Source organism: Calypte anna, chromosome 3 (assembly GCF_003957555.1).
Source record: "Calypte anna isolate BGI_N300 chromosome 3, bCalAnn1_v1.p, whole genome shotgun sequence".
Classification (NCBI taxonomy): Eukaryota; Metazoa; Chordata; class Aves; order Apodiformes; family Trochilidae; genus Calypte; species Calypte anna.
This window is the reverse complement of record NC_044246.1, coordinates 83,153,965-83,169,641: the sequence shown is the minus strand read 5'-3', so window position 1 is coordinate 83,169,641 and position 15,677 is coordinate 83,153,965. Positions and strand designations below refer to the sequence as shown.

General features: G+C 36.2%; 1 protein-coding gene across 1 annotated transcript in view; it reads left to right on the top strand.

Annotated features, from left to right (window-relative positions):
* The window catches only part of MDN1 (midasin AAA ATPase 1), a 101,051-nt gene that overhangs the window by 4,318 nt on the left and 81,056 nt on the right, over nucleotides 1-15,677 (top strand). The window contains exons 2-12 of the mRNA XM_030447151.1: nucleotides 897-1,123; nucleotides 1,734-1,958; nucleotides 3,440-3,547; nucleotides 3,636-3,828; nucleotides 5,618-5,830; nucleotides 7,057-7,188; nucleotides 9,177-9,280; nucleotides 11,133-11,247; nucleotides 13,026-13,219; nucleotides 14,250-14,331; nucleotides 15,026-15,121. Of these exons, the coding sequence (XP_030303011.1) occupies nucleotides 897-1,123; nucleotides 1,734-1,958; nucleotides 3,440-3,547; nucleotides 3,636-3,828; nucleotides 5,618-5,830; nucleotides 7,057-7,188; nucleotides 9,177-9,280; nucleotides 11,133-11,247; nucleotides 13,026-13,219; nucleotides 14,250-14,331; nucleotides 15,026-15,121 (1,689 nt within the window). The remainder of the gene's footprint in view (nucleotides 1-896; nucleotides 1,124-1,733; nucleotides 1,959-3,439; nucleotides 3,548-3,635; nucleotides 3,829-5,617; nucleotides 5,831-7,056; nucleotides 7,189-9,176; nucleotides 9,281-11,132; nucleotides 11,248-13,025; nucleotides 13,220-14,249; nucleotides 14,332-15,025; nucleotides 15,122-15,677) is intronic.

Here is a 15,677-nt window from a genome sequence, read left to right as displayed (position 1 = left end):
ACTACAGTGCAAACTCATAATCCTAATTTTTCACAAACCAAAATTACTTATACTGTATTATATGCTAAAGATCATGAAAGCAATGAGATACTTGGCAAATTACATGAACTCAAAGACCAGAGGAATTTAAGCAGAAGACACAAGAAATGGGTGTAAAAAGTTTAGGGGTCATGTGAAAGTGGGTGTGGGGTTTTGTGGGCTTTTCCTTTCTTTTGTTTTCTAGTAGGTTTGAATATGATTTTCATCTATTCTAAAGCCTGGTATTTTGTTTTATGCTGAAGGAGCATGAGAAATATAAAAATGAGGAAAAAAAAATCTTGACTTCAAAACTGTAAATACATGCTGCTTGCTGTCAAGAGCATTGCTTGTTCAAATGGCTGTCAGAAATATGGGAATAATGCTGTGATCATGCTTGACTGAGTGTTTCTTGTTTTGGAAAGAGATTGTGAACATGGTGCAATTCAAACTTTTTTAAAGAACTTAAATTCTTTAATGTTTTAGGGCTCTCCTGAGACTGAACTGTTGAGACCAATGGGAATTACATTAACAAAGATGTATTAGTTGGTACAACATTTGCCCAATTTTTTCTTTAAGAAATACTTGCTTTAAATATTTGCTTTATCTTTCAGCTGTAAAATGTAATCTAGGATTTTGAGACCTTTTTTATAATTCCTGTTTAGTATGTCATTCCACACATCACTCGTTCTCTTTCCCAGTTTTGATAAATGTGGAGAGGTGTGTCGAGTAAGTTCTTCCTTCAGGGATTTTGGATCCATTATGGGTTTTTTGAAAATTTATTCCTTCTAAATTAACTGTTAATCCTTCTTGAATAGCTCTGGAGTTGAAAGTTGGAATAATTTCACATTTAAACCTGTTCTTACTTTCCATTCCTGCAGATCTGGACTCCGCAGGACCGGCAATGCATCCTCGATATTTTAGCACAGCTCTTACTGGACAAAGAGTGTACTCTACTGGTTGGCCGTCAGGCTCGGCCAATCTTGTTGGATTTGTTGGAAAGAAATGCAGAATCCATCAGAGCTGGTGGCCAACTCAACCATGATCGGCACGAAAGGCTGTGTGTAGCAATGAGCAAGTTGGTTGCTGACCACCCTGATGTTTTGCTGTGAGTAATGCCGTGTCTCTTAGTGCCAGGTTTCAACTGAGGGAGTCGTGGTTGTCAGTGTTCACTTGGTGGTGCTACGATTTTTATTGTGTTTTGAGTTGAAAGAATGGTATAGATAACGTGAGTCTTATGCACAGCTTGTTGTGCTCAAATTGTGTTGCAAGATTTAATGTGATTTTCCTCTTAATGATCAAAAGAAAAGCAAGACAGCTGGCATGAAGATTGCTCTCAGCCAAAATCTTTGCATTGAGACCTAAACCTGTAGGCCAGTTAATATAATAGGCCAGTAATAATACAGTTACATGGGTAAGAATCAGTGCTAATTAGTCAATAAGTAAGAGCAATTGAATAAATATCATCAGAGACAATACTGTTTCCCCTTAGTAATAATTAATGATTTCTAATATGGTAAAATATCTGTTGTCATCTGATTGCTGAAGTAGTTGTCTTTCTCAAGTGTGGACAAAATCACATGTTCAGTCAAGTTCTCAGCATACAGTCAGTTACTGTCTCAGGACTTGTGTCTTGATGTTTGTATTAGTGACTGTTTTCTTTTCCTCTGGCTTAGATGTCTCTGCTCCATTTCTTTCTCTCTCTCTCTCTCCTAAAGATTTGCTTTAAGATATTTTAAGAACACATCACCAGTTTTCCAGAGACTTTTCCTGGAGAGCTCAGATGCAAACACAGTCCGATACGGGCGCAGACGAATGAAGTTACGGGACCTCATGGAGGCAGCCTATAGATTTTTACAGAAGGAACCATCAGTTTTCAGGGAATTGTGGGACTGGAGTGTGTGCATTCCCCTCCTAAGGAGTCATGACACTTTAGTTCGTTGGTAAGTTAAACCTCCTAAATCTTCTTCATTGAGAAGATATATCTGTATCTTGAATTGTATTAGAAAACATTCACATGGAAGGAGAAAAGAATCTTCAAATAGTACCAGAAAAATCTGTACAAGTGGTATCTGTACCTGTTCCTGTTACCTGATCTGTGGACAGCTGTAGTGATCTATTACAGAGTGAAACTTAGGCTATCTCTTAGCTATGGCTATCTCAAACTATGGTCTGGAGAATTTTTTCAAATAACTTCTGTTTACCGAAGTTGGATACAAGGGAGATGGTGAATTATTTATCACTTCACCTCTTCTCTAATCTGTTTTGCTTGCATTCTAGCATGTTATCTTAGGAAATAGTAGAGATGAATCAACTTGCATTCCAGCTCATATTACAATGATACCATAACAATTCTGGTTTGGTACACTGTTAGTGAGTTTTGAGTTTTTTTCTATTGCTTATATATAGGCATCTCAGTCACTGTAAAGCTTGGCTTATTTAAGCCATCCTTCCTGATCAGCCTTGTTGAAGACTTTGCCTGTACTTCTGATCAGAGTATGTTAGGTATCTGCCTTCAGGACTTCAACCTAGTCACATGATTACTTTATGTGACTATTGATTGTGCCTTTTATTTAGTTAAGACAAGGTCTTCAATAGTCTTCATTTTTTCCAAACGTAAATACAGAATTATGGTAGTAATGCGTAACTCTAAAATAAGTTGTATAACTTAGGAAGGGCAGGAACCAGAGTGTTGTCAAATCTATCAGCCATTTATGAAGCTCCTCAGGATGACATGCACTTAGTCTTAGAAAAAGAAAAGAATTTCTGATTCATTGACTGGAATTGGCTTACCTGATGTTCAGCTGAAAATACAGAGTAAGCGTATAAGCTGACTTTTAAATTTTGTCCTGAACCAATCCTCTTCTGGCAGTTCTTTTTTTAATACCCCTCTGTGGTTAAAAGGTGTTTTATGATATGTATTAAATATCCTTTTGTTGCAAGACAGCTTTATGTATAATAAAGTCAAGACTTGGGAGCTGTTGGCTTCTTTTGGCACTGATTCTTGGGTTCATTGTGTTAGGGTTATATTAGAAATAGCATGAAATAGAAAGGAATTTTGAGAGGGAAATAGCAGAGCAAAATACCTGGCAATGAAAACGTGAGTTTCATTGTTTTATAAGTTACCTTCATTTATTTGGGAAAGTGCTTTCCTTTATTATATTTCTGTTGAATTCTTATTCAGTCCTTCAGAGAAATGTTAACTAGATCCTTTATAAAGTAAGAAGTATACCATAATAGAATTGCTTTTCTCAATCTGAGATATTTCTCTATAAAGAATGTTAAGCATAGCACCAAAATAATTCCTATGAAGGAAGCTTGTGGATGGTTTTCCAAACTTGATATTTGGTTTGCAACTGACAGCTGTCAAACTAAGTTTCATAAGGCAGTGTTTCACATATTTTGTTTGAAATATTATTTTTAGGTATACTTCAAACTGTCTTGCTCTGGTTACATGCATGAACGATGAGCATAAATTATCTTTCCTGAAGAAGATATTTAATCCTGAGGAACTGATACATTTCAGACTGAAGTAAGAACTTTTAAAATCTTGAACACTGCTTGGTTTGCTTGATGACTTTCAAGTTATACAGTTGACTGTATAAACATGGATTTTACAGGCTGCTAGAAGAATCTCAGCTGCAGAATGTGGAACAAGCTCTTGTTTTAGCCAATCCAGACTCTTCATTTTGGCAAAAGGAGAAAGAACTGCAGTATACACAAGGACATATTGTATCAGGGGATCTTTCTGCAAATGTAGTATCTGTGTGTGGTGTTGTGCTGCCTAGACTACAGCTTGTTTCTGAAGACCAGGTATGTAGCTCTGGTTCAGTCTGTACTTTTTTTTTAAGAATCCCTAAACTGACTTTATTTCCAGCTTAAAGAGCATTAGGATACTACAGGAAATTGTTTGTTATCTTTAGCTTTCTTGATGTGTGCTGTAAGCTAGTGTTGTATAATATAGGTACTATGAAGAAGCTCTGCAGTGGAATGAAGCAGTGAAGGCTTAATACTGCTGTTCATTTTACATTCATATAGTGGTTCTTATGAACATACTACAAAAGAATATTCAGCCTCACATATTATCTCCAGTCCAAGCTATGGTGATACTCCATAGCTGAGAGAAAACCCAGAACCTGGCACAGTTACAGAATCATGCACAGTTACCTGCATGAAGTTGTTCTTTATGCTATATAAACATCTTATGAGCATCCAAATAGGTTTTTATTTCTTGCCTTAAAAAGGCTGCTACTTAATCTTTTAGAAGGCAGAAAAATGGGAAAGAAGTAAGCAAACATTTTATCAGTTTTTGCTCTTAGGTGAGCATTTCTACGGAATTTTACAACACTGATCTTTGTATAAAGGACAAAGAAAATGAATGAAGACTGCCGATGTCAAGAATATTTTTGAGTAGCAGAGACAAAGCAAGAGTAGTTTCCTCCTAAGGTCCTCCACCCTCCCCATGTCCTGCAACTTCTGCAGTTGAATTTGTTGTATTCTAACTTTTTGTTTGGTTGGTTGGTTGGTTGGTTTGTTTTGTTTTTAATATGAGGGTATGACCCGAAATTCATTGCAGGAGGGGAAACTGCAGAGCTGTTTAAGGAGATTATTAATCCCGTACCAGTGTCCTTACTGCTGTAGCTAGGCCATGCGATGAACTGAATTGCTGAAAGGATACTCTGGCTGTGTGGGAGCAGAGAACTACCCAAAAATGCATGATTTTTCTTTTTTTTTTTTTTTAATATTCATAGGTATTTCACTGGTCTGGTATACAGTGTAGTTCCTCTTACACTGGGGAGGTTCCAGTTACAGCTCAGGAGGTCTGATCAAGAGGCAGGAGCAAACTGTGAGGGAAAGAGAGTATGCTTGAGAACTAGCATTATTACCATAGAAGTACATGAATCTATATCTGAAAAGAAGATGGAACTTCAAAATACAAGACACCTTATTTCTGTGCACTATGTAATCTAATTTTTTGGAAGGAAGCACTAATTTTTGTGCTATATACAGTATATAAGTGACTGGAGGAGCGTAAAAATATTCAGAGAGTGTCTGTGGTGCTGGTTAATTACCATTCAATAAGCTATATTAATTATATTCTGAATAAAATTAAAATGTGACTGAATTTACCTCTTCTTTTTTTTTCAGGCACTGAGTTTAATATGTGTAGAGAAGTAAATCCAACAGTTAATATTCATATTTGCATCATCTGAATCTTAATTGCTGTTTGATTTGTCTTGTAATTTGGATCCATTTTGATTACTTGATTTCACTTATATTGCAAATTATGTTTGATTGACATCTGTTACAATTGAATAGTTACTATGTCTTTACTGACAACTTGGTGTGAACTCCCAGTCAGAACAAATTGTACATATACTTTATTAAGTGTTTCACTTATAAAAGGCTTCTGATGAAATATATTCTAATATGTCATTAAATACAGCTTCAGAACTTTTTGTCTTGTTTGAGATGTGTTGACAGGTTTGTAGACCAAAATTTTCTAGTTGTCAGACTCAACTTCCCTAATTGTTCTGTATAACCTGTAAAAAAAAAAAAAAAACTATTTCAGTGCAATAACTCAAGTTTTATTTTTGAACAGGAAAACAACACCAGCAGTTTTGTTTTGGTTGAATCTGCCTTCACAAATCTTCAAAACCTTGCTATGGCTGTAGCATATCAGACTCCTGTTTTGTTAGAAGGACCAATAGGATGTGGCAAAACTTCTTTAATTGAATATTTAGCAGCTGTTACAGGAAGAGCAAAGCCTCCTCATATATTGAAAGTCCAGCTTGGGGATCAAACTGATAGTAAGGTAACTAATGAATTCATTTTATGTTTGGATGATCAGACTTTTAAATTTTTAATTTTTACTTGAAGTATGGACTTAATTTTTCTAGTATGATGTTTCATTTTATCCCCAAATACTCCAGAACCTCCAACTCTGTAGTACTGCTTATTATTGATGAGAATAAATAAATGTGAGGAAAAGTCACAGTTGAGCTTCAATTGGTTTTAAATTCTATGCATAATTGTGTTGTATCTTTTTCATTCAAATTATGTTTTATCGGGGACTTTTCTTTGTGGAAGAGCCCTATTTTTGTTTCTAATGAAAAAGAAATTGAATTTGTATTGAAAAAAGATTCTGAAATGGCTCAAGCTGGTGCCAAATGTACTATGAACAGTTTTATTCCAGTTTAAGTGAGCTAATGCAAGTTAAATCTGGTCTCAGGTTTTTGTGGTAAAGGTGAGATGAAGTAAGATCCTGTGATGTTGAGGACACTTGCATAGCAGGGATCTAACTGTAGAGATCAAACCAGAGGAGAGGCTAATTTCACATTCCTCTGGTTCTGCATATATAACTTTAGAGCTTGGATTGGTTTATGTTGTTTGACTCAATCTGTACTCTAGTTTTCCCAGATAGTATCTACAAGAAGTGCTGTCTGAAAGTTTTTATTAGCATGTGTAAGCACCTTCTTTATTTTCATCAAACTACTGATATCACCATATCACATCTCAACACTGTTCTGCTGTCTTACATATGTAAGACTAACACTAAGAAAAGGTGATAAAATTTGGAGTACAAAATATGTGTTAGTGAAACTATAAACTTCATTATTTAGGAAGTGCCTAAACATGGAAGAGAAATAATGCTCAATTAGTTTTGTATCCTCTGATAATTTGCTTTACAATTCCTCTTACTCGCTCAATCACAGACTTTCAGGAATGTAAACTTAAGTTCAGTGAAAGCCTAGTTTTGTATGTCAACCTGTTGATTGCTAGTTTTGGTGGCACTGCTCTGTAAATTCACTTCTAATTTCCTGGTTCATTGTAATTACTATGCCTCAGTTAAATGTGGAGGGGTGAAACTTTCTCTTCTTTATTGAAAAAAGTATAATACTGGGCACAGATTACCAGATGGGTTGTTTAGTAACATGAAGGCTAAGTCAGTGTTACTAATACACCAACTTAAGTCATTTTTGTGAGTTTTTAAGGCATGTAATGAACAGGTTTCTTATTTACTGACTGTTTCCTCCACAGACCCTGCTTGGGATGTATCGTTGTACAGATCTACCAGGGGAGTTTGTATGGCAGCCTGGAACCTTGACACAAGCTGTTACCAAAGGGCATTGGATACTTCTGGAGGATATTGATTATGCTCCTCTGGATGTGGTATGTAGGCTTCTGTTTGCTGTACTGTGCTGGTTGTAAGGCCTACACTAGCAATTTTTGGAGTCTAATCATTATGAGTTTTGCAGCATCATGCTGAAAATACTGTCTCCTCAACAGGAGTTAGAAAGAATTGACTTGTCTTTGTTCATGTATTAGCACACTGCATTAGTTTGTTGTTTTAGAGTAGTCATGACACTGCTGCTGATTTCAAATATCACTCTGAAGATTTGACTTGGCACTGACAATGAGCTGTCTTGTCTTTTAAATCACCTTCTAACATCTAAAAACAAATGTGGTCCCAAACATCGCTGACTATCTACACTGTAATAAAGTGGTGCTGTAAATAAGTTGGGTTTTTTAGCATTGTGGGGTTTTTGCATTTTTTTTTTAGTGTTTTTTTTTTCTTATGTGTTTCTTCCCTTTAGCTTGGTTGTTAAAATGTGTTGTTACATCAAGCAGTATGGTTTTAATACACTTCCTGTTTTCAGCTCCAGAATAACTAATTAGACTGTTATCCTTCTCTTTTGAAGTAATGGCTGCTCAGAGCATGTCTTCTCTGAGAACAGTGTCATAGAGATGTCTTGCTGGATGGGCCCACTGGACATTTCTGCAGATTTGTTGTTTTCTTTCCTGTCTGTTCTGTAAAGCATCCTTTGTGTGACTAAATAACCTGACAGCTTGGTTATTGGGTTCTGGGCTTCCGAACTGCAGAGTATTTGTAAGAAAGCCACAAAATACTACTTGTATATACTATAGACAGTTTTTCACTGCTGGAGGGTCACACACTTACTTGCTTCTGTGGACTCTGCTCATTGTACTCACCATAAGCATGCCCTGAGTAGTATTTTGTATCCATCTCTCCCTAACTTCAGGTCCCCCCTGCAGCCATCCTGTGTCCTTTCTCCATATCAGTGTCTCCATGCTTTGCCTCCCTCTGTGCTTAGTGATCATTGTGGTCCTACTTCCCTTTTTTCCTTCCACCATTATTACTGCCTTTCTGCATGGAAGGATAGATTCTTTAAATAGGTATCAGTTCTCCTTTGGGGGGAGCAGGGTATACACTGAAAAATGCTGATGTTTGAGAATGACATCTTTGAGGTACAGGTCATCTTTGTTCAGAAAGATAATAAAAATAAGGCTTCTGACATGAAAGCATCTAAAAATTAGTCAGCTCAAAATTAGTAGTTTTGATTGGCAAAGATGGTAGTTTCCTTTCTCTTAATTAAGTTTGCATATAAGAGAAAGAAGATAGGTATACATAACACTTATGATTTCCACTGCTGATGAAAAATTACTGGGGACTCTGCAATTCCTGCTCGCATTACATGGAAGTGCAATCTGCTGGAATGGCATTTGCTGCCAATGCAGTGGTGCTCACTGCAAGTGTCCTAACATCTTGCCCTGGTTTCAGCTGGCATAGAGCTCATTTTTCTTCATAGTAGCTAGAACAGCATTGTGGTTTGGATTTAGTATTGGGGGTGTGGTATAAGAATGTTGACAATATACTGATACTTTCAGTTGTTGCATAAGGAGAGGGGAGGGAGCAGAGCCAAAGCAATGGATCCAAACTTGCCAATTCCATGTAATGCAATGTCCTGCTCAGTACATAGATGAAAGTTGGCCAGGAAGTCTCCTCCACTTCCTCTTCTGGGACTGCAGTTTTGGAGTTTCTCTCCTCTGGGATCACTAACCAGGGACAGAACGGGCATTGGATCAGCAGCTGGTGAGCAGTTGCAGTGTGCATCACTTGTTCTTATGTTCTGTTACTACAGTTTTATTTTATTTCAGTTATTAAATTGTTTTTGTTTTAACTCCAAATCTCTCTACCTTTCCAGGGGCAGAGGAAGAGTGAGCAAGTGGCTGCATGATATTTAGCTGCCTGCCAGCTCAAACCACAACACATCTCAAGTGTGAAAGCAGCGTGGATGTGTATGCTCTGTTACAGTTTCACCAAAAAATAATTTTATGAATTTTCTTCTCTTTTCCAGATCTCTGTGTTGATTCCTCTTCTGGAAAAAAGAGAGTTGCTGATTCCTGGTCGTGGTGACTGCTTAAAAGTAGCTACAGGATTTCAGTTTTTTGCAACCAGGAGGTAGGCTTGTAGCATTAAATGGGGTTAAGAGCATGGATATCCTATTTTTACATGCAAGACAGGAAGTGCAAGCTCCTCAGGCAGGAGTATTTTAGCAATTTGCAATTAGCAAGCAATAGAAGCCATAGAAGATGTGACAGTAATTTTTTCACTTCACATTAACATTGTATTACTGCTGCATAAATCCAGTCTTTGTACAGAAAAGTCACTTCAAGGTTGAAGGAATGGGGTGAACCCCAATTAACCAACCCCTCACCAAACCCAAATTTCACTCTCAGCAATTACTGTGTGAGGGAATGTTTATGATTGATATTCACAAGGTATTTTGACCTGCTAGTTTTAACAGCACCTGTGTAAAATGTGTCATGTTTTTCTGAGTTTGGGGTAGTTGGTAGTCTGACTACTGAATGATTAGTTTTCTATGTTTTGGGCTTTTTTTTATGACTCTTCCTTGGGCAGTTCTATGCTTGTGTTCCCTGGAAGATAATTTTTAAGTGTTTCATGAGTAGTGTTAACTGAATCCTGTATCTACAGTAAGATGAAATTATTTTATTTTGGGAATCATGAAAAAAGAAATAGAAGGAAAAAATCTAATTTGTGGGTCTTGTGTCAGTATAGACAAGTTTAATGTTTTCTAACCAGAAAAAGATGAAAACCTTGATAGTTTCATTGTAGCCATGGCTCATGCATTTTATGTCAAAAGGTGTTGCATATTAAGACATAATATTGTATCAAGATTAAATGTTAGGATCTAGAAGGGCAGTGGTTACATGGTTTTCAAATATTTTTTAGTTTACTTCACAGCCTTTAATAAATTTTCCTACCTTTGTCTTTCTTCCATAAATTTGTTCTCTTTGATTTATCTGATCTATTTTTTTCCAGAATTGAGTCTGCTGGATTGAGCTCTCTTTTGGTTGCCTCATTTCCTGGGATTTTCTTCTTTTATATACTTGGTCAACAATTTCTGTAGCAGCAAATTATACTTTCCCTTGGGCTAGTTTGAGCACAGTAATAAACGTGTTACTGTTTCCAGCTGTACAATATTATTTCAAAAAAAACCCAAACAAACCAAAACATACCAAAAAAATCCCAAAACCCTTACAGTAAAATCAAAACCACAGCAACAAAACAGTTCCACGCAAAAACCAAACCAAACCAAAACCAACCAATCAAACAAAAAACCCCAGGAAAAACAACAAAAAAACCCCCCAATCAAATAAACTCCACAACAAAAAACCCAACCAAATTAGAGAAACACTGGAAAATAAAAACAAAACCACAGAACCAGTATCTAATGCTTCGTATGTGCAAGTCTACTTCCGCAGTGGACATATATAATGCATGGCTGCATAGCTAATTGTGCAGTGAAAAGAAAATAAAAATATATGATGGAATGGGTTGTGAGCCTGAAGAAAGAAGAAAAATTATAAGGAATTACAAGGACTACTGAGGGGAGAGGGATTGAAGATGTTTTTCCTGCATCTCTGCAATAGAACACAGATCCTTTAGGATCTCTGGAAGATACTTATCAGGCTGCTTCTGTCCTTTACAAAGGATTCTGTCTGTTTCTTCTGATAGACTTTGTTGGTTGTGTTTCTGCAAGTATCTCAGGAGATTTTGTACTGCAGAGGGAAAACCATTATGATAAAAGGACAGATCATTTGAAAAATAGAGATAGGCAAGGTAGGATACATGACAGCACAGTGGCAAACAGTGGATGATCTATGCATGTACATTATGCTGTAGCAGCAGTATGTGGCATGTTCTTAGATGCTCAGGAATGTACTGAAAATGTTGAATTATTCAGCAAGACACAATATTCCTCATGTTTCTTCATGTTGTTTTCATGTAGGATATTCAGTTGTGGTGGAGGTTGGTACAGGCAGCAAAGCAGCCATGCTGCACTTTTGGACAAATATTGGACCAAAATACATCTGGATAACATGAGCAAAGGAGAACTCAAGGAGGTACGGTGTATGTTGCTCTACCATGACATGTGAATAATTGTTTCAATAAAGGATAATAAATTTTTTCCAGTAATAAACTTGATCCTTATTTTTATCTCCAGATTCCACAATACACCCTTATATTTTCAGATTTACCCTGCCAATTTTGAAGTATATGGGCAGTTTGTCAGGAAAATTCTGAAGTGAATTGGGTAAAGATTCTTAGAATTTGCCTTGGCAAACAGTTCTGCTTTGAATAGGTCTAAGAATCAAACTGCTTTGCATTTTATAGCCCCTAGTGATTTAAAAATGGAAAAGGGAACAAAGAAAATGTAGTTTGTTCTAATCCTGAGTTCTAGGCTTTGAGATTAAAAGTAGTTGGTCAGTTATCAATTACAAATAATTGTTTGTAATTGTTGACATCCATTGTTAGCATCTCTAGGGAATGTTTACTTTATGTAGCCCTTAAAAATATTAAGGGAGCCCAGGGCTTAAATGGAAACAGAATTCTGTAGACACAGAGCTCAGAATAGGATCTGATTTTAAAATAGTCTTCGCCTAAGGGAGAAGGGCAAAGAATTATCTCTAGTAGAAGAGTTGAGGAGAAGGTTCAAAATTTTCTGGAACGTACAGGAGTTTTTCAATATGTTTTGTTAACTCCTTGGAACTTGTTCAGCAGCCAGCATAGCTACAATTGACCTTAAATATCTGTGTGCTTTTCCCATTTTGTAATTTGTCAGCTAATTGTTAGGAATGGGGCAAGGACAGCATTTATTTTGTACTCAAGAGGTTTTGCTGGAGGGGAAGCAAGTAGAGGCACAGGGGGTTCTCTGAAGACATTTTGGTGGATATACCCATGCTTATGTGCTTCTGCCTATTCCACATGAGCAGGAATAGAAATTCTAGGAAGCTCTATGATGTAGTATTTAAAAAAAAAATGATGTGTTTGAACTGATGTCAAAGATGACCTCCAGAAAGGACCAGTATTCAAGGAAAGCTTGGCTGTCAAGGCCTTAAGAAAAAAGGAAGCTTTGTTGCTATATGTGTCATTTACCATTAGGTTCTTTCTTTTTTGTAATTTTGTAGCTCAAGTCACAAAAAACCATAAATCAAACACTCTTAAGATTCTGTGGTACTAGGAGAATGGGCAGTGGTCTTGACAAGACTCATGTTCTTCTGCTAAATCCGAAGTCAATTTGCCAGAGTAGGACCAGTATGAAAAGCTTATTTGGGGAAACTAAAATTTTGGTTGGCAAGCTCAAGTGGAGAAAACTGAGCTGGAAGTAAATTACAGAGAAAAATTACTGAGCTGGAAGTAAATTACAGAGAAAAATTAGCCCCTTAATGTCTCTTTGGCCGAAGAGTTAGTAGACAACTTGAATGTTCAAAAAAAATCAGTCATAAAAAGGACAGGGGGTAGGAACTTTTGTTATCAGTTTTAAAGTTGTATCATCATGATTTGATCTGAGAAGGAGTTAAATGTACTTCTTGTTCATCAGGTCACTATTTGTGCAAAAAGTATTAAATGAATTGGCGTAGAGTTGAGTTGGCAGAATTCACTTTTGTTACCCAAATCAATACCATACAAGTCATGATGACTTTTGTTTTCTTCTCATGAGACATCCCTAGAGAGCTGTCTTGTGCTGCTTGCTAGTTTGAGTATCTGCTGAAGTGTGTCCTACTAAATTTGGGCAGTGTATGTGTGTGTCTGGTGTTCTTCTTCTCATGCTAAAGACTGTTTGATTTTTTGTTTGTTTGTTTTTTGGTTTTTATTTTATTTTATTTTTTCCTCTTTTCAGGTTCTTCAAAGGAGGTACCCCAGCCTCGCTCTTGTGACTGATCACTTGCTAGACATTTACATTCATCTTGCAGGAGACAAGTATCAGGCATCAGAAAACAGTGCTTCTAGCTGTAGACCCATACCAGAAGATTCATCAGAACAAAGATCAGAAAATAAGAAACCTAATTTGGAAGGACGAGAACTATCTCTAAGGTTGCCTTTTCTTATATGTTTACTAGAAGGAGATTTACTTAACTGCAGAAACAGAAGGCTTTATCTTTGTTATTTTTCTTAATTTTTTTTTTTTAACATCTTGATGAAAGTTTGAGTAATTAAACTGGAATTTCATGAAAATGGAAAAAACCAATTTTTTATTTAAAAATAATGACTAATATATCTTTTAAAATTTTCAGTCTGAATTATTTAGGATATTTTACTTTGTTTAGTTTTTGTCTTTTTGAGGAAAAAGTGCAGATTCTTTCATATGTGGTGCTGAGTTGGTATCAAAACATATGGATTACTTCTCAATTAAATTGAACACAAACTCTGTTCTAGTTAAGTACAGTTGATTGAGATGTGCTGTATAATGTTACTGCAATAGTATAATTGCTGAAAATATTATCTACTAGCTTACTTGCTTATCTAGATAACTTGATATTGGACATCCACAGCGTTCTAACTTAGAAACAACTGAAAAGAACCAGATCTGTATTGTACTATTAATTTCAGAATTTTTATGAGGAAATGCAGTTAGATGTTCAATTATTTTTTCCTCTCATACCAAATGTCAATTCTATGTGTGAAATTTCTGTCACCAGTAGTGCTTTGTGAATTAGTCAGTAAATACAAGGTATAGGTTGTACATAATATTCTTGTGAAGCGTAAGAATGCCACTCATTTTAAAGCAGTTGTTTTTCTAAAATTAGGTGTTTCCTTCTCTTGCCTTTCAGAAGATACTGTTGTTGATAAGTAATCAGTACCTTGAAAAAATAGGATTTATACCTCTCTGGATTAAAAGCTTGCTGCTTTTCATTTTTTCAATTTCATAAGCACTTTATCATTTAATGGAATATGTCTTGTTTATTTCTCAGCACCATATCTGAAAGCAACACTGTTGGTCTTTGTGTGCTTAGCTTCTCTTTAAAATTATCATCCTGTTTATAGGAATCTTCCCACATACAGTTTGCATGTGCAATTGCCAGAAGATGACATAATGACCTAATATTTTAATTTTTCTTTTTAGAGACTTACTAAATTGGTGCAGCAGGATTGCTTACAACTTTGACAGTAACTCTTCAACCACAGCAGTGAATATTTTTCAGGAGGTGCGGTAAGACTTGATCCAGAAATTGCTTATCTAACTTCTAGCATGGTCTCACAAATCTTGTATCTCACATTCTTACATAAAGTATTTTAAACATGTGTTTAGCTTTATTTAAAGCAATTAGACAGTAATTGGAATGTTTGATCTGTCTGTTGGAGGCTTTCCTTCATTCTAGGAAAACTGCTTACAGTAGTTTGCTTAAAAGCCAATCCAGATTATTACTGCTGTCATACAAACAGCACACTGCAACTTAATTTTAATTGTTATGAGCTGGGATTGCTTATGGCTGAGATTAGAAGTTTTAAGATCTGTCCTTTCTCTTGTGATATGAGCTTTTTTTCCTACTTTCCTGTGTGTCAGTTTGCATTCCAGCTCTGGACATTTTCAGTCAGAGGTAGTTTTAAGATACGAGGTCTTACAGTGTTACTTCCATCTTCATTTTTGTCCATTTAGCTTCAGAGAGTGGGCAGTGAAAAGTTTTTACTTTCAGTAGGAACTTAATTCACTACAGAGTATTAGAAGTTCTTATGACATCCTTTTGAACTCCATTGTTTGACTTTATCTGTGGGCAGTGAAATAGTTTTATTTTTCCATGGCTGGATTCCACTCAGGCACATATAGATGCAGGTAGTTCTTGTCAGTTCATGTAATAGAAAATCTGTATTGAAGAACTTGGTTTGGTTTCCCCTTGACAGGCACTGGACTGTTTCACAGCTATGCTGTCCAGCCAAGCAAGCAGACAGAAAATGGCAAAAGTTATTGGGACAAAACTAAACATTTCCAAGAAACAGGTATGTTGTGTGATGTGTATTAGTAGTGGTCTCTAACTTGCCATTTTACAGTTATTAATTTAAATGTGTTTTGCTGTTTTTCTGAAAAATTATGCCCATTGCTCTGTCCCAAACACTTCTTTTGCTCTACATTTTTCCCCTGTTTGTTTTTGAGTTGCTTATTTTTCTCTGAAGGTTCCAGTGAACCTGTTTCAGAGCAGGTTGCAGATGAGACCTCATCATGCAAAAGAAGGATCACACAGCTGGAACAGCAAATGATGCTGAAAGATCCACAGAGTAGTAAAGAATGTAATTTATGTTTCATGATTACAGTCAACTTCAAACAGATCAGGGAGAAATTCAATTTTCCTTACTACTTATTCAGTACTGATTGATTCCAAAACCAAGTACCTCTCTGGGGACTAGTAGCTATATTTTAATAGCATGTGATATAGATGGCTGAGTTAAACTAAAGCATTACTTTTTTGGCTCCTTTTGATCAAATAAGTTTGGTTGTTCAACTGCAAGCAAAATTCTTTCCTTTTTTACTTTAAGGAGTAACAGCTTGCCAACTGGG